Source organism: Rhincodon typus, chromosome 4 (genome assembly GCF_021869965.1).
Source record: "Rhincodon typus isolate 14 chromosome 4, sRhiTyp1.1, whole genome shotgun sequence".
Classification (NCBI taxonomy): Eukaryota; Metazoa; Chordata; class Chondrichthyes; order Orectolobiformes; family Rhincodontidae; genus Rhincodon; species Rhincodon typus.
Genome location: NC_063335.1, coordinates 10,577,362 through 10,604,084, shown reverse-complemented (window position 1 = coordinate 10,604,084; position 26,723 = coordinate 10,577,362). Strand labels below are relative to the sequence as shown.

General features: G+C 41.9%; 1 protein-coding gene across 3 annotated transcripts in view; it reads left to right on the top strand.

Moving 5' to 3' along the window:
• The window catches only part of deptor (DEP domain containing MTOR-interacting protein), a 215,057-nt gene that overhangs the window by 169,296 nt on the left and 19,038 nt on the right, over nt 1-26,723 (top strand). For all 3 annotated transcript variants that reach the window (XM_048595501.1, XM_048595500.1, XM_048595499.1), the window contains exons 2-5: nt 7,308-7,486; nt 9,695-9,818; nt 16,015-16,193; nt 21,574-21,756. In XM_048595501.1, the coding sequence (XP_048451458.1) occupies nt 7,435-7,486; nt 9,695-9,818; nt 16,015-16,193; nt 21,574-21,756 (538 nt within the window). In that variant the 5' untranslated portion in view covers nt 7,308-7,434. The remainder of the gene's footprint in view (nt 1-7,307; nt 7,487-9,694; nt 9,819-16,014; nt 16,194-21,573; nt 21,757-26,723) is intronic.

Genomic DNA, 26,723 nt, shown 5'->3' with positions numbered 1-26,723 from the left:
GCCTGCTGTGTTCATCCAGCTCTACACAGTGTTATCTCAGATTCTCCAGCATCGGCAGTTCCTACCATCTCTGGAATTTAGCATTTTGTTCATGTTTACACCAAGATACCAATTGGATCTGGAGTGAAATGACCCTGGTGAAACCTAGATTGAGCATCACTGCTCAGTATATTAACGACGGCACTGTGGGATGACACCTTCCATCACTTTAGTGATGATTGACAAGTAAACTAATGAAGCAATACTAAGCCAAATTGGATTTATCCTGTTTATATTGGACTGGGCAAAACAAGGCAATTTTCAAATTGGCCAGAGGTCAGAGGCTCAACTGGTACAGCTTGGCTAGAGGTGAGGCTAGTTCTAGAGCAAAACTCTTTTGCACTACAGCTGAAATGTCATGGGCCCATAACCCTTTATTTATCTAATGTGGTCAGCTGGCATTGTGATGATTGACCTCAGATGGAAGTTAATATGGATGATCCACTCATAATCAAGACCCCTCCCACTCCAGTTATACTCACTTCCACCGTCTTCTGTTGGGCAGAAGAAAATTTGAGCACACATACGAACAGATTCAGGAACAACCTTTTTCTCTGCTGTTAGACTTTTGAACAGACCTATCATATGTTAATTCTGATCTCTCTCTCTCTCTCTCTCTCTGCACCTTCCCTGCCATTGAACACTATATTTTGCACTCTGTTCTTCTTTGTATGATACGATCTGCCTGTGTAGCATGCAAAACAACACTTTTCACTGTATCTCGCTGCATGCAACAACAATAAAATCAATCAGCACCTCAGGCTGAAGATGGTTGTGAATGCTTCTGCCTCATCTTTAACATAAGTGCTGGCTCCAACATTGTAAGAATGGGAATGGAGCCTCTTCATGTTAGTTTTTAATTATCCATTACTATTCATGACTGGATGTGCACAGACTGAAGTCATTAATCTGATTTGTCAGTGTGGGATCATTTTACCAACAATAGCAGGCTGCTTCTTTTATTTTATCTCAACTAGGCAACTGGGTTATTGAAGGAAGCTAGCATTGAGATGGCTTAAAATTAAGCTCTGTTCACAATCTTTAAACATCCTTTACATTTCCGTGACATCAGAAGACTTAAGTGTTACCATTCAAATTTGGATTACCGTAAACCTGCTAACAAAATCCCAGTTGGATGTCAGTAGTGGGACCAACGTCCAAGATAAAGTTAAATTCTCACCTGGAGAAGTATGAGTAAAAAGGGCCAGACAGAATGGATTTGTTAAATACAAATCATATCTGTTTAACTGATTAAGTTTTTTGATGACATAATGGAAAGGGTTATTGAAAGTACAGTTGATGCTGGTCTTAAGAATTTACAGAAAGCATTTGATAAAAGTACTGAAATAGTAACTTCTTTGGAAAATATGTGGACCATAACATTAAGAGACTTTGTATTAAGTTAGTTCAGGAAGAGGGAGAGTAATGGTGAGTGGAATTTTCCAGATTGGAATGAAGCTTTTAAAGGGATCCTCCAGGTTTCAGTATGAGTAGTACTGCTGAGAATGAATTGACATATCTGGTATCGATTTTTCCTTTCATCCTCTGGCCTTCAAGGAGAATGACCATAGTTTCTCTTATCTCTCAACATAACTGAAGTCTTTCTTACCCCACCAGTACCATTCTAGCAAATCTCCTTTACACTCACCAAGGTCTTGATAGCTTTGTAATAAAATACACATGACAATAAATAAATCAAATCAATTCAAATCTTTTCAAAGTGTATTGCCCCAAAATGACTATAATACTCCATCTGGGCCCTCAGCGCTGTTCTATAAACATTTTGCATAAATCCTTGCTTGTGTGATCGATGCCTCTACTTATAAAGCCAAGGGCCCTCTTTAAATAATCTTCCCTATGTAGCTTACCACATTCAAAGATGTGAGTACATATAGCAACTGGGTGGAATCTTATTGAGGCCTGAAATTCGAGAGCTATGGTCAGATTTGGAGCAGAATTACTGAGAAGTCTGGCGGTAGCCTATCCCAAAGTCTGGATCATCTTTCCATCTTTTACGCATCGCGAGGAAAAGTTCTGACGAGTCTGCTGCAAGTTGCCAATTAAGAGTGATTATTGCTTGTTATATGCTTTATTATTGGTTCAACTCACCTCATTAATATTCAGCTTCTTATCTTAAGAAATTTGCTGAACAAACGAGACATCAAGAATTCTCAATATGGAAGACAGAATGGGTCCCCGGTTACTTGCTTACTCCAAAAGATGTTGAATTTTTTGCACTAACATCTTGGTATTAGTGCCTTGCCATGTCATTTAGTGCAGACACAAAGCCAGGAAACTCATGATGGTAGTCAGTAGGCCTCAGGCAAGTCATCGGAGAGAGCCTTTTCTCAGGACGTCCCAATACATAAGTCACAAGCACCTTCCAATTCCACAGGGGGTTCGATATGGTCAGTCACTCAGTCAGAATCAGGATCCTCTCATAAAGTATGAGGAGCTGAATTTGGGCAGCCCACCACACTCTTGACATTTTCTGCTCCATTGGGGTTGATTTTCTCTTGGAATGAGACTAAAGCGAGTACTAAAGGAGATAAAAGCATATGGCGTGGCTGCTATTTCTTGTGCAGGTGGAAAGGTATCCTGAGCGAGTGAGTAGGCAGCACTGAGGACATGCAGAGCTAGTGGTGCTACAGATTTCTCAGTGAGAATTGTACAGCATGAGTCTTCCTGGGACGTGGGTCTCGTAGCAAAGAAAGTGTGAATGTTTGGAGGAGAGTGAAGACGGTAGCACTTACACTGTTGGAGTGGATAAGGTCATTGATCTTCTTCCTACCGCACATTCCTCCAGATGGTTGAGGCTGCACTAACTCAGGTGGCAACCTCAGGCCAAGTTGGGACGGTCTGGTGATGTGGCCTACTCTAGCAGTCCCAGGAGAAGAGGACATTCCACCCCGTCGGAGTGACTACAATCAGACAAGAGGGACGCCATAGGGGCAGGGCAGGTAGATACTAAGGTGAATTTGCCAGGATATGACCAAAAAAATAAAAAATTTCTAGGCCTCACAGCCAAAAATCATCCAAAAAAGACTCAACCCAGCTTGCACTTAGCCAAAAAGATGTAAGATTCAGTTCCAAGTCTCTGTTCTGCATTTCTTTTTTTAAAAAAAGTAGCATTTAGAGTCACACGGTCATATAGCATTGAAACAAGCCCTTCAGCCCACCATTTCTGTGCTGACCAACAAGCACCAAACTACACTAATCTCATTTACCTGCACTTGTCTGTAGCCTACAATGCTCCGGCATTTTAAGAGCTTGTACTTACTCCCACTACCCCTCTCAGGCAGCACATTCCATGTATCTACCACCCTCTGGGTGAAAAATTTTTCCCTCAGATTTCTTCTAAACCATTTACTCCTCACCCTATGCTTATGCCCTCTGGCCTTAGACAGATCTGCCATGGGGAAAGATTATCAACCCTACCTATATCTCTCATAACTTTGAATACCTCAATCAGATCCCCCCCTCAACCTCCTCTGCTCCAAGAAAATGAGCCCAGCCTATCCAGTCCCTCCTCATAATTGAGACTTTTTTCATTCCAGGCAAAACCCTGAATCTTCAGTGCAATCACGTCCTTCTGTGGTGACCAGAACTGCACACAGTATTCCACCTGTGGCCAAACCAATGTTTTATGAAGTTGTAACATGACTTCCTTGCTCCTATATTCTATACCCTGGTTAATGAGGGCAAGCTCCTGTATGCATTCTTCACCACCCTCTCTACCTGTGCTGCCACCTTCAGGGATGTTAGTACTTTGTTCCTCAGTACTCACTTGGGACTTACATTCATTGTGTAAATCCATCCTTTATTAGACATTCCAAATGTATCACTTCACATTTATCAGGATTAAATTCCATCTGCTCCACCCAAATTGCCTGCTGATCAATCAGACTGTAGCCTGAAACCCTCTTTCTCACTATCAACATCAGCACTAATGTTCATTTTTTACATTTACATCCAAGTCATCAACATACATAACAAACTGCAAGGGTCCCAGCACTGATCCCTGTGGTACACCATTGGTCACAGGCTTCCAATCACAAAAACCCTCCACTATCACCCTTTCCTTCGATTTGCAAGCCAATTTTGGAGCAAGCTTGCCAACACGCTTGAGATCCCATAGGTTCTTACCTTTTGGACCTGTCTTCCATGTGGGACCTTGACAAAGGCCTTTCTGAAGTCCATGTAGAACACATCAATTGCTTTAGATTTTTGTTACCTCTTTAGCCACAGGCAAGGCCCCAGAAGACTGTGGAGTAGCCAATGTTGTTCCTTTAAGTGCTCACGGGTAATGGTGAGTTTGGGTTAGGAAATGGCAGCTGTTTTTTGATAAACTAACATTTTCTAAGAATGCAGCATGGGAGACTGGCTAAGAGAGCAGTAGGAAAGTCAAATACAAAGGGAACAAAGGCGTGGTTGAAGGTTTCATGGTTGAGGTCTGAGATAAGGGTCCAATGGTGATTTTACATAGTGGAATTGTGTGGGCATGGTGATTGAGAAGATTAAAAAGTCAATAGATCAGTTGGGATCTGAAATTACCTCACAGAAGCCAGTATCCCTTCACCAAGTCACCCTTGTGCACTATACACTGGCTATAGCCCAGTTCAGAGTCAGTCTCCTGAACTGAGGAGATTCTAATCTCCTGGTTATTTTGGCTATCCAGGGCTTTCCTGATTGGCCGAGGTTAACAACCCCAATCAAGGACTTTGTGGTCAACAAAGTCCGGCTGGTTTCAGTCACTACATGGTCAGTTCTATCAGCCTGGTTTAGTCACAGGATAGATGGAAGTTGGAGTTTTGTTGGGACCCGAGGTGCAGGATTCAGTCTTTCTAAGGTATTAATTGGGGAAAGTCCTTGTGTTGGAAGTTGGACAATTAGTATGACCAATTAGCGACAGCATTGAGGTCAAAAGAGGTGACAATGAAGTCACATCCGTGGTTATCAATGTGCTTGCAGAACCTGATGTCTTCAGATAATATTGCTTCAGGGCAGTTTGTGTGAGAGAAGTCATAAGGGAGTCTCTCCCTCTGACTTGGGACAATAGAGTGGGAACAAACAGGGGCAGTGCCATTGGCTGGACAATCGGGGAGGATGGTTTCATCAGCTAGTCAAAAGCCACAGACCAGTACTGATGGATGATGGGGTGGAGGTTATGTAGCATGGTCACAATCTAATGAAATGTGATTTCTAACTTTGAAGGCCTTTTCAGGCACTGATTGGAGAAATTCAAACATGGAGTTGTGAAAGGTAGATAGGAATATGGAAAGTGGCAAAGGGTTCAAAGATAAGTTTTTGAAAGAGAGGGTGACAGCAGATTTGAAAAGGAGCAGTACCTGGTTATATTAACTAACATAAAAGTCCAGGAAGAGTTGTTGGTTGGTTATCGATTTAGTGGTAGTAGAGTCATATAAACAGGATTTAGGTCTTCTGGTCAAAATGTGACCGTGATGGGAAATAGGAGAAAAAAAGAAGTTCTGGCATGATGTTAATGTTCATTGGGAAATTCATGTTGTAGTAACTTAGTTATTAATGTTCAAATCAGAGGGCATTCAATTCCTACTTGAATTTTTGTTGGTAGTTCTTCACAAAATATGGGATAAAGAACTCCTTACATACACAAGTGAATATAATGTATTCATTGTGGAGATATCATTATGCAGTAAAAAATGAGGCTGGTTGGGTTTTACAGACTGTAACACAAAAGTGCCATTTTGTATCAGAATATATGACATTTGGGCTTTTCAAAATTTTGCTGTTACAACAGTGGCTGAGCAGAATTTCTTCCATTCATTTTCTTTAAAAAATAATTTACCATAGAACTGCTTAATCTACAAGCCTGTGATTCCTTGTACATTTTTTGTGCTAGGAGAGCAGCAAAACAGTGTTTCAACTGAGGAAGAGAAAGGGATGGAAATTTTTTTTTACCTCAAGTAGAGGTGACTTTCTTCAGATGTTATTATAATCTTTCAGTCCAAGGTACATGCGGCATTATGGTTAATTGGCTTTGTTGCATTGTAACAAATTGAGTTATTAGTTTTTGTTTTTCTGCAATCATCTGCCTCCTAAAATGTCTCTCTCATTTTCCCGTAAATTGTTCCTAATTTCTTGTTGCCTCCCAAGCTGTCTTTTGCTGTCTGTTTGGCTCCTAATCCTTCTTACAAATGAGACAAAGCTAAATCCATGGACTTTTCTCATTCTAAATTTGAGCTTGCATTGCATGTTTCTAGTTTTTGGCACTCTCCAATATATGACAGTTCATTTAAGTTTCCTGTACAATATTTCCGCTGAATATTCTACTCTCTAGAGCAACCAATCCTCAGATCTTTAACCTTTCATCACAGATAAGGTTTCCTCAGCTTGGCATTAGGTTGATTGTGTTTTTTGTACCACCATGAGTACTTGCAAAATCTTGCTGTAATGTAGTGATCAAGTAGGACTTAGCATGCAGGCATGTCACAATTCTTTGAGTTATAAGTGGTCTACAGCACAGAAAAAAGTTAGTTGGCTCATTGAGTCTGCACCAGTCAAATACAACCAGCTAACTGTTTTAAACCCATTTCCCAGCACTTGGGCCCATAGCCTTGTTGCTGACACCTATTGGGGATTTTGCTCTTGATCTGTCTATATATCCCCACCCCCGATTAATTACTGCATTGCTGACTTCACTGAGCTCGGTCTGTCTGAACTGCATTGTTGCCTTGAATCAATTCTTTCCCAATCTCATTACCTTGTACATTTTCCCCCATTAAATATAATTTTGTTCTATCTGCCTATTGTTTCAGTTTATCTGGTTTCTGGTACTTGGTGCTTCTGTATTTGGAATATCCACTCCTCATTACTTTTTCTGTAGCTTTCTTTATTGTACTTTTTCAACCCTTAACTGAATTCTGAAGTCTTTCATATTATGCCAGTAAAGATGAATCACTGATAGTAGGAACTGCAGATGCTGGAGCATCTGAGATAACAAGGTGCGGAGCTGGATGAACACAGCAGGCCAAGCAGCATCAGAGGAGCAGGAAAGCTGACGTTTCGGGCCTAGACCCTTCTTCAGACCCTTCTTCTGAAGAAGGGTCGAGGCCCAAAACATCAGCTTTCCTGCTGCTCTGATGCTGCTTGGCTTGCTGTGTTCATCCAGCTCTGCACCTTGTTATCTAGGATGAATCACTGGGTGTTTTGAATCAACAGTCTCTTGAATTTCATTTGCTTAGAAACCTTTGGTCACTGCCAATAAATTATTGTAATTCTACTTTCAGGCTCAGGCTTCATGAAGAAAAGGTTATCAAAGATCGGCGATATCACCTTAGAACCTATCCAAATTGTTTTGTGGCTAAAGAATTAGTTGATTGGCTGCTAGATCACAAAGACGCTACTGACAGGAACATGGCAATCAAGTTAGTGCAGAAACTATTGGACCATAGTGTCATCCATCATGGTATGTTTGCATGAATATCAATCAATTCAAAAGATCATTTTTTTAAATGTCAATGGGTATGCTTCCTACGATAAAAAGTCACATGTAAATTTGGTGAATGTGATTATGAGAAAACCCAATTTTACTTCACGCTACCTTTTTCCATAGCTTTCCTTTCTCTGTCCCAAAATTTTTGCCGTTCCAAGCAGCTAATATTCTGATATAAATAATCTTGATCCGTATGCACTAATAAGTGGATGGTACAGCAAGATTTACACCAAAGTTAAACAATATGACTTTACATTACATGTTTGTGAAGTGTGCAAAGTCAGACTGACCCCATGTCATACCTAGTACGGTCTGTCAGGGCGCTGATGTGTTGTCACACATTGCTCCAACGTGAAAATATTCGAATGTTTATAATACAGTTTTACAGATTGCGGGAAGTCAAATAAAGTGTGTGTTCAAAATAAATACTGAAGTCCACAAGTATCTTTTCACTGTTGACATTGCTCCATCTCAAATGCATCACTTGATCAATGTGAGAAACTGATTGGTTCCTGCTCCACCCGCTCCCGGTTTTAGGCAAAAAAGAATTCCGTTTGCTGTATTCAGTTTTACACCGTGCTGCCCCAAACACAGCTCCACGTTGGGGTCACAGCCAACATTTGTATTGACGGTTCAGGAAATCTCCTGAAGAGTCCTTTTCACACATTGCTCAGTCTGGGATTTAATAAAGGGTGGGTAAATTTAGATTGCTATCAAGTTTGCCTCTTCATTGTCTTCACTGTAAATGCAATAAATAATTAAGTTACTGTAAAGGTGGTGGTTAGTCAAAAGTAGTTAGTAGAACTAAGTAAGTGATGCAAAAGACGTAACTGTTCACATTGTCAAAGGAAGTACATGTCTCTCTCAATACATACTTTTCTTACCTCCAAACAAACTTTGTTTGCTTGAAATGAATTTTGTAAAGATGAGAGTTGCATGTACAGTGTTCTAGGAATCTGATTTCCTTTAATTTGTTAAATGTGGTGTTATTCATGTAGACTTTTTATTACCCCATCACACGTTTAAACTATTGGGAATTCAACATTACAATGTGGACAAAATAAACCACTGCCTCCATATTGTTTTCTTCATTAACCAATCTATAAACCACTTCCTGAACTTCTTATTGTTTCGGAAAACAAAAAATGCTGGAAATCACAGCGGGTCAGACAGCATCCATGGAGAGAAAGCAAGCTAATGTTTCCCTCCATGCTTGCTGCCTGAGCTGCTGTGATCTCCAACATTTTTTGTTTTTGGTACCGATTCCAGCATCTGCAATAATTTGCTCCTACTTCTTATTGTTTCTGCTGGTAACAGCTGTGATCTGGCTATGGTTAATTTGAAAGCAGGATTGATGGGATAAAGTACAGAGTTGATAAGAATCTCCTGTAGATTGCTGCTGGTGTAAAATTGTGTTACATAAAATAAATCATTCCTGAAGCATCCCAGGTATAATGGCCTGGACTTTCTGATGGCCAGTCATTTCTGCAGTGTAGCTTAAAATTTTCGCTTGGGGACTCTGTGGAATCCCCATCGTAGCAGATGTCAAAGAAATTTCTGGGGAAATTGATGATTGGAGAACCCTGTGTTCCCCTGTGCCTGAAACGTTCTGAAAGTATCCATTTAAATCAGACATCAGAGGGTTCCGAGGAAATTAAGTCAATAGTTACTCGGGGAATGTAAGATTTTAAAATATATAGTCGAACTCTGAGTAACAATTCCGACTTTCCAAACATACCTCAAACTACGCTCCCACAGATACTTAACCATGCCCCCCCCCCCCACCCAAGCCTTGGCCCACTATGAGACCTGACCTTACCCCACCTCCTCCAGCCTTCTATGCCCCAGTTCCAACTACCACCACCAGGCCTGGGCCATTTTTCGATTTTAGCATAGAGCGACTGACTGCTTTGATAAATGGGGCATGGTTTGTCCTTTCCCAAAAGTCCAACACTGCAAGGGAGGTGTAGGAATGGAAGTATGGCTGTACGTTTTGAAGGAGTCCCAGTTGGAATCCCCTGTCAGAAATGCAGAGCTCTTTTGTTGCATAATAAAAAGGAGCGGAGAGGCTAGCTGTGTATGACTGTGTATGAAAAATCCAGCCCCATGTTCTCTAATGAAATGGTTCTGACCTGTGCTCCAAAATGTATTAAACCTGAAATTTTCTGTTTTTTTTTTCAGTTTGTGATGAACATAAGGAATTTAAGGATGCCAAACTCTTCTACCGCTTCAGAAAAGATGATGGCACTTTTCCATTGGATAGTGAAGTGCAGGTTTTCACAAGGGGCCAAAGGATATACGAAAAGTAGGTAGATCCCATTTCAGATGGACCTTTTGACCTCTTATTGCCTCATAATAATTGATACTGCTTTATCAATGGCAGCGCTCTCAATCTTCTCAACTTTGAAATATTGTATCCTGATGTATTTGGAAGATGCCAACTGAGGATAGAATCTGATAGGGGTCTGAGCAACATGGGCTATGGTGACAGGTGCTGCAGAAATGGCAAGAATTCACAACCATCTTGTGCCATGTTTTACATTTTTCACAAGCAGTGTGACAAGATTTTCACTATGCTGTGGCGAGATGCCAGTTGACAGGGATTACTGTTTGTTAAATGTCTTGTTAACGCCGCATTAATATTCAGAATCCCATTTCAGTGAACTTGCCAAACAAGCTAGACATTGGGGAAAACTCAACATGGAAACCAGAGCAAGCACCTGGTGGGTTCGGGTCACCACTTGCTCTGAATGATTTCCATGGTGCCTGTGATCAAACTGCAGCCCTGGGTAAGGTACAAGAGCTGCACTCCCTCCTCCTCCAAAGACTTGTTTGAGATGCTGGCCATGCAATCTTGCAGCATTGGATGGCACACTGGCACCTAACGTTGTAAAGGCTGCAGCAGGTACATTTTGTGCACACAGGTCTGGCACCCAGTTCACAGACGACTGGGCTGCATCCCAGACTTGCTCTGTTAGAGCTCACTCACTTAGCGCCAACATGCTTATTCACAGCGTGTCTTCCTTGCTTTATCTTAGTAGCTGTGCCATTCTGTGCCAATTAACGCTCTCACACAACCAGGCAGCTTGCGTTGTTGGTCAGAAGTCCTCAGCCTGGGAGGCAGCGGGGGATGGTGGACATATTGCTGTATGGCAGTGTGTGCTACATGAATCTCACAGCTGTACAATGTACCAGAACCTTACGCAGCACAAACACTGTATGTGCAGCAAGTAGGTAAACTCTATAGGTGGGGGTGTGTCCTCAGTAGAATCCGTGGATGCATTATTTTGTCATTTCTGTAAATGATTTGAATGAGAATTTAGGCGGTATAGTTAGTAAGTTTGTAGGTGACACCAAGATTGGTGGTATAGCGGACAGCGAAGAACGTTATCTGGGAACGCAGTGAGATCTTGATCAATTGGGCCAGTGGGCTGAGGAATGGCAAATGGAGTTTAATTTAGATAAATGCAAGGTGGTGCATTTTGGTGTGTCAAAGCAGGGCAGGACTTACACAGTCAATGGTAGGGCTCTGGGACGTGTTATAGAACAAAGAGACCGAGGTGTACAGGTTCATATCTGCTTGAAATTGGAGTCACAGTTAGACAGGGTAGTGAAGAAGGCTTTCAGAATGCTTGCTTTCATCGGTCAGGGCATTGAATATAGTAGTTTGACATCTTGTTGCAGATGTACAAGATTTTGGTGAGGCCACATTTGGAGTACTGCATAAAATTCTGGTTGCCCTCCTATAGAAAGGATATCATTAAACTAGAAAGAGCGCAGGAAAAATTTACTAGGATTCTACCTGGACTGGAAGGTTTGAGTTACAAAGAGAAGTTGGATAGCCTGTGACTTTTTTCCCTGGATCATAGGAGACTGACGGATGACCTTATAGAGGCTTATAACATCCTGAGAGGTGTTGATAAGGTAAATAGCAAACAGCTTTTCCACAGGGTAGGGGAGTCTAAAACTAGAGGGCATAGGTTTAAGAAGAGAGGGGAGAGATACAAAAGGATCCAGAGGGGCAATTCTTTTCACACAGAGTGTAGTGAGTGTCTGGAGTGGGCTGCCAAAGGTAGCCACGGAGGTGAGTACAATTTTGTCATTTAAGTAACATTTGGACAGGTACATGGATGGGATAGGATGGAGGGATATGGGCCAAACACAGGCAAATGGGACTAGTTTAATTGTGAAAACTGTGTTGCATGAGCATGTTGGGCCAAAGGGCCTGTTTCCATGCTGTAGACCTCTATGACTCTATGAGATAGACCTTAGATGGAGGGCTGGGGACCTGGGTTTAAATCCCGCCACGGCAGATGGTGGAATTTGAATTCAACAAAATATCTGGAATTAAGAATCTAGTGATGACCGTGAATCCATTGCCAGTTGTTGAGAAAAACCTATCTGGTTCACTAATGTCCTTTCGGGAAGGAAACTGCCATCCTTACCTGGTCTGGCCTACATGTGACTCCAGATCCACACCAATGTGGTTGACTCTGAACTGCTCTCTGGGTAATTAGGGATGGGCAATAAATGCTGCCTTGCCAGTGACACCCTCATCCCATGAATGAATAAAAAAAATCTAAACAGGACGGCCAAAGATGCTAGTCGCACACAGAGCCCATGTGCACATATTTTTCCTGCTGACTGTAGCTGACATTGTAAAACCTCAGCCCTCTTATTTGGCCAAGCTGGTGTAGCAATGCATCAAGCACCTGCATAGAGATACTCAAAAGTAAATGCATGAAAGTTATAATCAATAACATTTATGTGCTTTTTTCGACAAACAAGATATCCCTCTTCTCCAAAGTGGCTTCTGTATATTTTTCATCTTTTTCTCCCTCTCAACATGTCTAAGTGTGTTCCCTGCTCTGGTGCAGATGCCATAGGCCCCTGGAGCTTTGGTAACCCTGGGGATGCTTGTATCTAGATTGGCCGGACATGTTGAGAGTCTTTGACTGTCCTCAGCTTGAACTTACAAGGGTCAGTATGGAGTAGAAAGGAGCGGAGGATGGCATGCCCAACTCTGCAGTGTCCTAAGTAGTAATAGTGAGGGGCCTGTGTATGGTTTCACCTCTGGATAGGATGGCCCCTGGTTTCACTGTTGCCTTGTGAGGAGGGGGCCTTGACTTAGACTGGGGTCAAGATTACACAGGATGGCTGTCAGTGCTTAAACATTGCGTGGGGGGGATGATGGTGAGATGCTGCAAAGGATTGACAAAGGGCATGTAGGGTTAGTGTTGTGGGAGGCTAGGGGCAAGAGGGAGGAAGGTGATGGTGAGAGTGGTGGGACATGAGCCTTTGTGGGAGGCATGTGCAGTAGCAGAGAGAGACTGTGTGTGTGAGCCGGCAGAGAGATGAGTGTGGCACTAACCCTGGCTGAGTGCAGAGGATCATTGACCTTCAGCGGAACTGCTGCCTGTTCTTCTGTTCATCCTGGAGATGTCACTGACCCAGGTGGCAAGCTCAGAGCAGGCTTGCAGGGCCTGGTGGCATGGCCTCCTCTCTCAGTTTCCTGGGAAGAGGGCAGAACTTTTCTGAACAATCCCATCCACCAGGACCTCCAGCTTCATGTTGGTAGATTGCAGTGCCATCTTCTCCTTTACCGACATCTTGCAGACATGTCCACAAATGAGAAGGGAAGCCTCAGAATTGGCCAAGTGGGCTGCGGTATTTTCAAGATAGCACAGAAGATGTCAATCTTTGGCTAGATATCGGCTGAGTTGTTGAATTGTGGTAAGATGGGACAGAAACTGGATGTGAGAGACACTGTCAGGTGGGAACAGGCAATTAATGCACAAGTTTGATAAGATAGGGTGAGGAAACTTGCTAGGCCTCATGGTGAAAAACCCTTCGAAAACTAAACACAGCTCAGGCTTGCCAAAAAACATAACATTCAGCTCTGGATGTCTTTTCTAGCAAATTAGAAAGCTGAAAGTGTTCAGGAGGTCAGGCAATATCTGTGAAGAGAGATTTAGAATTACCGTTCCGAGACGATGACCTGTTTGTGAAAGTGTCTCTGTTGTTGTGAGGTTCTTTAACCATCAAGTACATTTCACGTGCAGAGCAAACTAAGTGCTTGATTTTCAATCTAGAGTCAGTAATTAGTGACACGGGTGATTTGATGGTGGTCTTTAAAAAAAGGTCAATCTGGACTCGGAAATACTCCAGTACAGCATTGTTTAAACTCATCATAAACTTCACCAATCTCTCTCTTCGCCTATGTCACCTCATTCCCCCATGTATCCTCTGTTGCCATTCACCTAGATTTCTAACTTGCAGTTCTCAGCAGCCATACAGTGGCAATGAAAGTCATTTTAGTATAACTGGAAAAGCATTGAACAATTTAAGAAAACCCTGCATTCAAACTCAATCTACTGGACAAAAAAAAAATGAAGATAATGTTGTAATCCTTTTATATGCCTATAAATTTTGGAAACAAGCACGAAACCACAGTGAAATCCTATTTTGTTCTGATAGGCTGGTAGAAGCTTCAAAGAGCTTGATTTTAGGAAAGCCAGCCAGCACCTACACACCAGAAAGAAGCCCACGCTGCAGCAATAACAGAGGATGGACAGACTGAGTATGTTTCTGCTGTGGTATAGAACAGTGAGAGGTGTATAAGATCCTAAATGGTCTTAACAAGGTTGGGGTGGGGTGGAGAGTGTGGAAATGATGTTTTCTCTTGTGGGTGAAATAGGGGTCACTGTTTGAAAATTGGGCGTCGTCCTTTCAAGGCAGATGAAGAGAAAACTTTTTTAGAGGGTTGAGCAACTTCGGGAATTAATATTTGGCTTCTCCTGCATGAAATTTGAAACACAGACGCAGCAGTCACGATTTATTGGGGCTGAATGGCTGATTTCTGCTCCGAATTCATATGTTTATGGGCTTACTCCATTCAAATGGGATTTCCACCCCTCAGTGACCCCCAAGAATTGTCAGTCTCTTAGTTTTTCTTATTTTGAAAACAGAACATAAGTACTAAGAACAGGAGTCAATACTTTAGCTCCTTGAGTCTGCTCCGCCATTTAGAACCATCATGGCTGATCTCATCTCAGCCTCCCAACTCCACTTTGCTCTTCATAACCCTTTAACCTATTACTAATTAAAAATCTGTGTTCAATGTCGTTAATGATTTCCAGAAGTTGGGTGAGGTAAGGCGGTAGAGTGGCAGATCAGTGGGCCAGGTATATGGGTAAGGCAGGGAGGCCAGAAGGATGGGTAAGGCAGGAAGTAAGTAAATGAAGAATGGGTAGGTTGGGGAAGAGAGTGGGATTCAGTTTGAAATATGGGAGAGTGTGGTGGAGCTGTTGGGCAGGTCCAAAGTGGGGCAATAGAGTTGGGTCAGGTCATAGAGGGGTATGGCATTAGTTTTCTTCAGGTGGAAGTGGGAGAGAGCTGGGGAGGTGGGTGTGTCAGGTATCAGTGGATGGTTAGAGGGCTGGAAGGTAACTGGTCAAGGAGGGAACTTTTTTGTAGGATTCAAAATGCTGGGTAATTGCCTGTCAGAAGTTTCTACTTCCTGGGTAATTCATAGAGTCAGCTGTGTCAGGATATTTTTCAGCAATGGAGATCATCCTATTCTTCAGGAAGATCTGGGCTGAACCTGAATTAAATCTGAAAATAGTCTAGCAGTGAGTTCTAACTAAAACTTTATACGTAAGTTCCAAAAGGTTAGGAGCTACTGACAAATGGTATTAGCCTAACAAGTGAGTTTGGTTTGGCTTTTCTGTTCTGAATGATTTAACATTTTTAGAAAATGTAGTCTTCTTTCTGACTTTGTTAGTGAGGATACAATAAGTTTCATTTAACAAACATTTTCATTTTCTGTAAATGAAAGAAAGCACAGACTGCTTTTGGTGGGAAAGTGGAAGTATTTTTCATTTTGATTCACATTTGTCATGAACATGAAAAGTATTCTTTTAGTTTTTTTGGCTTAGGAGTTTATTTCTGTGCTGATGTCCTATATTTTATAAATTTTCCTTTCTCCTTCTCCTCCTTTTCCTCCCTTATTTGTCCCTTGTCAAAATTCATTTTGACAGTACAAACAAAGCTGCGGAAAACTAGCAGGGGTCTCTCTTTGCAAATTCCTGCATGCAATGTCTGAAGTTGCCTGTGTTGTTTTTTTTTTAAATAAAATCTTGGGTGCCTGTGCATGAAATCAATAAATTGAAGCTTTAAAATGTTGTCTGTACTTTTATTTACTCAAAAGTATTTCATTGTACATCTCCTTCTTGTATCCAGGTTTTCTAAGTCAACAAATTATAAATGTCTGTCTTTTTTTATACTAGTTGCCACACAAACTGATGAACTATCACCGTACTCAAGGACAATTTATCGTGGCATCCTGAAAGTTCAGTGCAATTTTAAGTTTCGCCTTAGATTGAAGATTGCATTCATATATGGATTTCTGTTTTGTTTCTCTCCTCTCTTGGGTCAGTTGCTGTTTATGTATGCATAGCTATTTTAAACCAAGGGTTGTATTTGTAACTTTGTCACGACAGGTTGATGACCACTGAGAACTATCTAATGCAGACAAGGGAGGAAGAAGGAGTGAAATATCAGCGTGCTTTTGTAGCAAGTGAATTTGTCGACTGGCTGATACAAGAAGGAGAGGTTGCCTTAAGGAGTGAAGGGGAACAGCTCTGTTGTAGATTGCTGGAACATGGCATTATTCAACATGGTGAGAAATTGATTAACTAATTGCCATTTGACATGCAGTGTAAAGCAGTTCTTCCCCAGTGCGGCACAGTGCTGGTGTCCCTGCCCCTGGACCCCGAGGCCTGGATTCAAATCCCACCTATTCCCGAGGTGTGTAATAACTCGCTGAACAGGTCGATTATAAAAACAGGTAGAAAGAATTCGAGCAAATGGTCACTTATCTGTGCACTGCCCCAACCCTGGCCTGGCCTTCAGCTGTTTGTTGATGCATAATAGTTTCATGAAGCTCTCTGTTGAAGTGATGAGGAAGCCCAGCTTGATTTTGATCTCAACCTATGATACAATTGCAATTTGCCAAAGAGTCCCAAGGCTTCCAAATAGAAATTCATCCAGGATCCGTCCTTCCAATTTCTGTTCCACATTACCAGAACTTGTGGCCATTTAATGAAGAGGGCATTTCCTCCTTGCCTTCTGTAATACATTGGTGGAAAAGCAAGAGACACTTGGATGCCAGTATTTACAGAACCAAATGCTGGCATGAATTTGAGCGTAATAAGCAAACAGAAAAACAAAAACACTGTAGGAGTGTGTTGGTGTGTTGACCGGTGCATGTTATTCGCAGCATCTCTTAGTCAAATAGCCGAAATTATGCTGGGAAGACATTTTTATTTTAAATAAATCTTTATTGCATTTTGTCACTTAACAGGATTTAAATTCAGCTTAGAACAACGCAAGCATAACTTGTATAAAATTGTTCCCAAAGCTTCCGACATAATATATAATCCTTTGCTCAGCTTTGCAGGTCTGAAATGTTTTCTCCCAGTCACTTGCAGAGGCATGTGTCAGCAAGTTTTGCAGATGGTGATTCCGTAGCAGTGTCTCAGCATGTCTTGAATTATACTGCCAAGGTCTTAGTGGCTCTAAATGGGCACCTTCAATTAAAAAACACGCCCTATTATTTTTCATTGCACTGTATCAGTTGATCATATGAAGACAATTTCTTGGGCATTCAGAACGGTTGTTACAGGGCTGCAAGTTGAAAGTGGGTTGAAAAGAAGAGATTATAACCATACATAGAGGTTGCAAACAAATTCATTAGAATCAGTAATGATTGGGAGCAAGAACTTTGGCCGATTTTGTTCTCCTGAACTCAGCCACTTGAGGTTTGACATCAGCACTCTGGTACTGGCGAGAATCAAGGACATGGGTTTCCCTGTGGGCTTTTCATCCCAATCCTAGATTGACATGTGGGTCAGATCTTGCGGCCAGTCTCAGGCCTTTGTTGTGCTACTGTGTAACTGCAATCTGAAGAGCTGTTCTGTTTACTTCTTTAATTACTTGGGAGGCTGTCACACAGGGAAATGCTGCCAGTGGGTCCACCATGTCCATTGTGAAAAAATAATTTTTCTCTGCAATCACCAGAATTTGAAGTGTCTAAAGTTGTTTATCATACATAACTTTAGTGTTTGAACTGCAGAAAAGCTTGTGAAGTATTGCTATAAGATTTTAAAAAGTTACTAGTTGTGCTTTTCCCTGAGACAGACTGAGGGCGGGGCTTGTAATCCAATTGGAGGACAGTGAGCAGGCCCTCAAATCTAGTGAGCCAATCAGATGTCTTCCAACTGAAAGGAAGCAGCAGTCTGCAATGGCCGTTGAGTCAGATGGAGCACCAGTGTTTTGAATGTTTTACATAAGAACTAGGAGCAGGAGTAGGCCATCTGGCCCCTCGAGCCTGCCCCGCCATTTAATAAGATCATGGCTGATCTTTTTGAGACTCAGCTCCACTTACCCGCCCACTCACCATAACCCTTAATTCCTTTACTGTTCAAAACTTTATCTAGCCTTGCCTTAAAAACATTCAGCGAGGTAGCTTCAACCACTTCACTGGGCGGGGAATTCCACAGATTCACAACCCTTTGGGTAAAGAAGTTCCTCCTGACCTCAGTCCTACATCTGCTTCCCTTTATTTTGAGGCGATGCCCTCTAGTCCTAGTTTCACCTGCTAGCGGAAACAACCTCTCTGCCTCCACTTTATCTATTCCCTTCATAATCTTATATGTTTCTATAAGATCTCCCCTCATTCTTCTGAATTCCAATGAGTATAATCCCAGTCCACTCAGTCTGTCCTCATAATCCAACCCTCTCAACTCTGGAATCAACCGAGTGAATCTCCTCTGCACCCCCTCCAGTGCTAGTATATCTCTCCTCAAGTAAGGAGACCAAAACTGCACACAGTACTCCAGGTGTGGCCTCACCAGGACCCTATACAGCTGCAGCGTAGCCTCCCTGTTTTTAAACTCCATCCCTCGAGCAATAGCAGACAAAATTCCATTTGCTTTTTTAGTCACCTGCTGCACCTGCAATCCTTCTTTCAGCGATTCATGCACAAGGACACCCAAGTCCCTTTGCACAGCAGCGTGCTGCAATTTTTTAACCATTTAAAACATAGTCCATTTTACTGTTATTCCTACCAAAATGGATGACCTCACGCTTATCAACATTGTACTCCATCTGCCAGACCTTTGCCCACTCACTTAGACTATCTATATCGCTCTGCAGACTTTCAGTGTCTTCTGCACACTTTGCTCTACCACTCACCTTAGTGTCATCTGCAAATTTTGACACACCACACTTAGTCCCCAACTCCAAATCATCTATGTAAATTGTAAACAATTGCAGTCCCAACACTGATCCCTGAGGCACACCACTAGCCACTGACTGCCAACCAGAAAAACACCCATTTACCTCTACTGTTTGCTTTCCACTGGTCGCTTTCTACTGGTCAACCAATCCTCTATCCATGCCAATACATTACCTGTAATACTGTGCAACTTTATCTTATGTAGCAGCCTTTGGTGTGGCACCTTGTTAAATGCCTTCTGGAAATCCAGATACACCACATCCACAGGTTCCCCATTGTCCACCATGCAAGTAATGTCCTCAAAGAATTCCACCAGATTAGTTAAACATGACCTACCCTTCATAAACCCATGCTGGGTGTTCCCAATGGGACAATTTATATCCAGATGTCTTGCTATTTCTCCCTTAATGATAGATTCAAGCATTTTCCCCACTACTGAAGTTAAGCTAACTGGCCTAACCTGGTTTTAAAGTAAAAAAGAGGGTTTTTCAGCCATGACACTGCACGGTGGGGTAGGAATAGGTCTACAGGGTAACGTGTCACTGTTGCTGCACCCACGCCTATTTGGATCCCTGTACCCCTGTCTGCAGCCTAAGAGCTGCCTCCAAACAGTTGACAACCTCCTCAATGATGGCTCAGTTCCAGAATTGTGCAGTTACCTTTTCCCTTCTGGTTTTTGCTCTACCAAGATTGAGTCAGAGTTAAAATTTGCAATATTGTATGTAACATTTGCCTTCACACCCCCTCCCCGCAATAACAACCAAAACAGAATCCCCCTCGTCCTCACGTACCACCCCACCAACCTCCGGATCCAACGCATCATCCTCCGACACTTCCGCCATCTGCAATCCGACCCCACCACCAAAGACATATTTCCCTCCCCACCCTTATCTGCTTTCCGGAGGGACCACTCTCTCCAGGACTCCCTTGTGCACTCCACACTCCCCTCCAGCCCCACCACACGCGGCACTTTTCCCTGCAACCGCAGGAAGTGCTACACCTGCCCCTACACCACCTCCTTCACCCCCATCCCAGGCCCCAAGGAGACTTTCCACATCAAGCAGATGTTCACCTGCACATCTGCCAATGTTGTATACTGTATCCGCTGTTCCCGTTGTGGCCTCCTCTACATCGGGGAAACCAAGCGGAGGCTTGGGGACCGCTTTGCAGAACACCTATGCTCGGTTCGCAATAAACAACTGCACCTCCCAGTCGCGAACCATTTCAACTCCCCCTCCCACTCCTTAGACGACATGTCCATCCTTGGCCTCCTGCAGTGCCATAATGATGCCACCTGAAGGTTGCAGGAACAGCACCTCATATTCCGCTTGGGAACCCTGCAGCCCAATGGTCTCAATGTGGACTTCACAAGCTTCAAAATCCCGCCCCCGCTCCCCACCGCATCCCAAAACCAGCCCAGCTTGTCCCCATCTCCCTAACCTGTCCTTCCTCCCATCTATCCCCTCCTCCCACCTCAAGCCCCACCCCTATCTCCTACCTACTAACCTCATCCCGCCCCCTTGACCTGTCCGTCCTCCCTGGACTGACCTATCTCCTCCCTAACTCCCCACCTACACTCACCTTTACTGGCTCCATCCCCGCCTCTTTGACCTGTCTGTCCCATCTCCACCTATCCTCTCCTCTATCCATCCTCTCTCCCCCTCCCCCTCTCTCCCTATTTATTTCAGAACCCCCTTCCTCTTCCCCATTTCTGATGAAGGGTCTAGGCTCAAAATGTCAGCCTTCCTGCTGCTCTGATGCTGCTTAACCTGCTGTGTTCATCCAGCTTTACAGCAGACAGAAGCCCAGTTGCTATTCTCTAAAGCAGCTGAATTTAAAATTTACAACTGCCATTGTGATGTTGTTTTCATGGCAGGATTTTTGATTAATTTTAATTAGGATTGAATGGGGCTGGGATGTGGATGCGTTTCTGGAGAATCTGCTACAATTAGCTGTCCATGTGCAAAAATGTGATTTTATACAATTGTCAGACAAGGATATGTGTGTAAAGTTGACTCCAGCCTGGTTGAATGCTGTTAGAGGAGGGAGAAAGACATTTAGGTGAGGTAGCGGAGCTGAAAAAGAAGATTCCTTCGTAATTGATTGAAGCAATATTTGCGATGACAAAACAGATGTGTGGCCAGCAGCTCATTTTTGTGACAAATGTGACAGCAAGTTTCGGAAAGATAGAGGGGGTGTGGGTCAATGGTGTTTGTGGTGGAGTCTGGAGGCAATAGAGGAAATGTCTTCTTCTCGTTCAGTGTTGGATATTGGACAGTTTCTTGCAAAGTATGCTTTTATATGTATATACATATATAAATATTGCTGTTTGCAACCAAACAAAAAGTTATGATTAGGTCTTAAATTCATTCAGTTTTGAATTGATTTTGTAAATACACAGCCTTTGATCTTCAAGCATTTATTCTCAGTTGTGCAATGTATGTCTCTAAACAAAATACTTGAAATGTTTACATGTAATAGGAAAAGTAAGGTACATGGTGTAATTAACTGGAATTGTCTAAATCTTACCAAGAAATTTCCATAATGATGATGTTCAGTCTAGAACTACTAGACTGAAGCTTTTGCAAAAAGAGTCATTTTAATATTTTTCTCCTGTTGTGCCTTTGTGGCTATTGCTTTGTCAATTGTCCTTTCAGAGTTCAAATTGCGTTGTTTGACAAACAGCCTGTGTATTTACCAGCGCAATTAATTCCTCCACTTTCACCATCCTGTTTATCCTTTCTCACTATTCTGTACACAGTGGCCAACAAACACCGCTTTGTGGATGGTAACCTCTTGTACCAGTTCCGCATGAACTTTCGCAGAAGGCGAAGACTGGTGGAGCTGCTGAATGAAAGTGTGTCCTTGGCACCTGACAGTCATGAAAGCCCTTTCTGTTTACGCAAACAGAATCCTGACAACCCTAATACCAGCTTCCTCTCAGGTAAAAATTATTTACTCTAAATTTCCTCTGATTTATTGATCTATTTGGTGTTCCACAATAAATGCTTGTGCTACATTTTGGGAAGTTGGTTTAGGCAAGTAGTCTCTTTCATGAACCTTCAGATTAGTTGGGCTTCCAAAATGCATGCTGGTATCAAAAATATTCACTTTCATTGTTTCTTTTCCTTTCCTCTTTTTTGGCCCTTTTGCATAACCACCCTCCCAGCTCCCTGTGATCTCCCCTCCCATACTACACTATCTGATGATAAAACAGTGTGCTGTCTGCTACTCTGGTGAATGAAGAAAGTGGGCTGCGTCTCCCAAAACAGGGTCACGATTTTAGTTGCTAAAGTAAAATTTTTCTTATACGCAGATGGACTTGCACGCAAAGAAGGCATGGAGTGCTCTGGTTACAGTATACAAAGCAGCTGTTATCAGCGTGTCACGCACACTGTGAAAGATATCCCAGATTCAGCATCTATCACTTATAAATTGCTTGTGGTAAATCAATCTTATATTAGGATGATTGAAAAGCTAATAAAATAAAATTTTCTTTTCAGTCACATTCTGCTTGACCATTGACTGTCTAATAATTTCTCATCTACCAACTGCTGCTTCTGTGAATTTAAATTTGGTTGTAAGGATTGTTTTCTTAGTTGCTGCTTTCATGAATTTAAGTTTAATGAAGCATTCTTCCATTCTTAAATGTTTGAAAATACATTTGGTTTTTGTTGTGAGAATGGGAGTAACATCTCCCATGAGAAAGCTTGAAGAAGAGAAGTGCCATTTAACACCCCCCCCAAAGTCTACTGCTTTTCACACACAGAATCCACTATAGTGCAGGGTCTAAAATGTTAATTGAACAAACCTTCAAAGCATTTGTGAACAGCAGATTGCAAGATTGAATTAGAAAAATGTAACTTTTTTTGTAGTCTGGCAGCAGAAGGAATATTTGACGTTGGTATAGTTCTGTGGCCTCTTACTTGCCCCTTTCCATGCTTTAGTAAAGGTTCTTTAACTTCAGATTATTGAGAAATGATCTCTGAAGCGACGTGGCAAATGATTCAAGGGAGCAGTAAAGCTTATGTAACCACACCAGCCCAGCCCTACTCTGAATCTGAACTCATGGAATACATTTACTGTTGTGAACCATACAGACCAATTCTTCATCTCTTATGGGATTGCTTATTTGGAACATGGATGTTACTGTTATCCTTGGTGCCTCTGAGGAAAGGGGAATATCTAGAGTTCCCACAATGTCTAGGTTACACAACATCCCAACTTGATCCTGCATTACTGTTTGTTTAGAGCCACTGTATCAAAATGGTTGTGATCTGCATGAAGCTATACATTATTCCCAAGGATAGCAGCTGTTCAACAAAGAGGTTAAACTAGGGAAAGTCCAAGGGGTTGTGAATATTTTAGGAACCAGCAAAAAATAACTAAAAAGCTTTAAAATAAGGGAGAAAATTGATAAAGAAAGTAAATTAACAAGAAATGTATTTTAAAAAGTTTTCCTGTGGGTACACAGAAAGAGAGTGCTAAAGTACACATGGGACTCTAGGAGGATGTGATAGGGGAATTGACAACAGGGATCAGGAAATTGTAGGTAATTTAAACCAATATTTTGCATCAGTCTTTACCTGGAGGACATTGTAAACATCCCAAGGATATCAGATAAGCAAGGTGTTAATGGGAGAAAAGGGTCTTGTTAAAGTCTCCATTACAAAAGAAAAAGCATTTGACAAATTAATGGGACTAAATGCATAAGAGTTGCCAGGACCTGATGCATCCAGGATTCTAAACATGGCTGCAGAGATAGTGGAGGCATTGATTGGAATATTCCAGGACACACTGGATTCCAGAGGGTTCCAGTGGATTGGAATGCAGCTAATATGCCAGCGTTCAAGAAGGAAGTGAGACATAAAACAGGAAACTATATGTTAGTTAGCCTAACATCTGTTGTTGGGAGAATGTACATTATTAAGGAAGAAATTACAGGACAAATAGAAAAGATTAACACAGTCAAACAGACTGAATACAGTTTTATGAAAGGGAAAGCATATTTCACAAATTTTCTGAAGTTCTTTGAGACCATAACAAGCAGAGTTGATAAAAGGGAATAGGTAAATGTAATATATTGGGAATTTCAGAAGGTATTCCTAAGGAGCCCCATAAAAGGCATGGTTTTGGAGATGATATATTTAGCATGGATTGAGGATTGGTTAATACGCAGAAGATAAAGAGTTGGAACGAATGGGTATGTTTCAGGTTGGAAAGTCATAACTGGTGGAATTCCAAAAAGACTAATCATAGAGACTCAATTCTTTACCATCAATATTCTTGACTTGGAGGAAGGCGGAGTGTAGTGTATCCAAATTTGCTGATAATACAAAAATAGATGGGAGGGCATGGTGTAATGACGTCATAAGGAGTTTGTAAGGAGATATAGGTAGGTTGAATGAATGGGGTTAAACTTGGCAGATACGGTTTAATGTAGGAAAGGGTGGGTAGAAGAATCAAAAGGCAAGACCTTTTGAGGGACCCAACCAGACTGCAGTGTAGAGGAACCAGGGTGTTCTTCTGGATGAAGTACAAAACGTTAACATGCAGGTGAGCAAATGGAATTTTGGTCTGTGTTGCTGCGGGAGGTGGTTGTAGTGGAGTTTAAAACTAGAGAAGTTTTGTTTCAACTGTACAGGGCATTGGTGAGACTGCACCTGGTATACTGTGTACAGTTTTGGTCCATGAATTTAAGGAAGTTCAAAAGAGGTTCACCAAGCTAATTCATGAGGTAAAAAAGGTTGATTTATCAAGAATGCCTAAACAGATCTGGCCTTTATTCTATAGAGTTTAGAAGAATGAGGGGTGATTTTATTGAATATTTTGCAAAGGCTTGACAGGGTAGATATTGAGATCTTTCCACTCAATCGGGTAATCTCAAACTGGGAATCATGGTTATAGAATATCTCTAAAACTGAGATCTAAAGGAATTTCTTCCCCCAGCAGGTAGTGAATATCCAAAATTTTCTAACAGTAGTGTCGTGGAGGCTAGATCACTGAAAGTATTTAAAGAGGAGGCTGATAGATTTTTGAAATGGTACTCTAGACAGTATTTCAAAACAAAAAGAAATAAAAGGAATAGCAATCATAAATTGTGTTTTAGACATTACACGAAAACTTTTAAGATGCAATGTGAATAAAACAGGAGAGATTAAGGATATATTCAGGTATATAACCCAAATATGTATACTTATACAGTCAGAGTATAAAGATCAAATTAGAGTTGTACAGCACAGAAAGAGACCCTTCGGTCCAACTTGTCCATGCCGACCAGATATCCTAAATTAATCGAGTCACATTTGCCAGCATTTGGCCCATACCCTGTGAATCCTTCCTATTCATATACCCATCCAGATGCCTTTTAAATGTTGTAATTGTACCACCTCCACCACTTCATTTGGCAACTCATTCCATACACACATCACCATCTGTGTGAAAAAGTTGACCATTAGGTCCCCCTCTTTCCCCTCTCTTCTTTATCTTATGCCCTCTAGTTTTGGACTCTCCTAACCTAGGAAAAAGACCTTGGCTATTCACCCTATCCGTGCCCTTCATGATTTTATAAACCTCTATGAGGTCACCCCTCAGTCTCCGTTCCAGGGAAACTAGTCCCAGCTATTCAGTCTTTTCCTATAACTCAAACCCTTCAACCTCGGCATCATTCTTGTAAATCTTTTCTGCACTCTTTCAAGTTTGACAGCATCTCTCCTACTGCAGGGAGATCAGAATTGAATGAAGTATTCTAAAAGTACAGCCACAACATGACATCCCAACTCTTATACTCAAAGCACTGACCAACAAAGGCATGTGCCAGACACCACCTTCACTACTCCATCTACCTGTGATCCCATCTTCAAGGAACTGTGAACATTCACCCCAAGGTCTCTTTGTTTGGCAACACTCCCCAGGGCTCTACTAATAATTGTACATGTCCTGCCCTCATTTGTCTTACCAAAATGCAACAGCTCACATTTATCTAAATTAAACTCCATCTGCCACTCCTTGGCCGACAGACCCATCTGATCAAGGTCCCATTATACTCTGAGATAACCCTCTTCACTGTCCACTATACCACCAATTTTGGTGTCATCTGCAAACTTAACAGGTGCAAATTCAACTTAAAGGTTGTGACATGGTAACATTATTGAGATATGACATCAAGGTGGTCTCCACTAAAGGCTGATCAAAGTTTTCAAGATATTAAGGGCAATGGACGAAATAGATAGAAGAAACCATTTGTGCTGGCTGGTGAGTCTAGAACTAGGGGCATTATCTTAAAAATTAGAACCAGACTCTTAAGTTGCACAATTTATGAAGTACTTCTACAAGCATGGTGTAATAAATGTTTGGAGCCAGCTTCTACAAATTGCAGTTGATGCTTCATCAGTTATTGATTTTAATATCTGAACTTGATTTCTAAACAATATGGTGCAAAGGAGCTAAGTCACAGATCAACAGTGATCTTATTGATCTGGCAAGGAGAACAAGCCTAAAGGGGTGAAATGACCGACACCTGTTCCCACATTCTTGGGAACAGCTGCAGAGGGAAATACGTTCCAGACTGTAGGATGAGATCTATATCTAGAGATGCATTTTTTTTTAAGTGCGTGAACCCTGACTATTTCCACAGGCCCATGCTGTGACACTAATTCAACAGCTCCTTACAGTTGAATTAGATTGGGACCCTTTAACCTGGAGTGGACTGAAATTTGAACTTGTGATTTTTTTTGTTTGAGAACATGCTAAATAGTTCCCTGAAACTTACACGACTTTTATAACGTAAAAACAAACCAGAATCCCCTACGGAATTGATAGAGTAGCCAGCGATGTTTTTTTTAAACTTGGCAAGTTGGTGAAGTTCTACTGAAAACTCTATTGTTTAACGTGACATATGATCTCTTACAG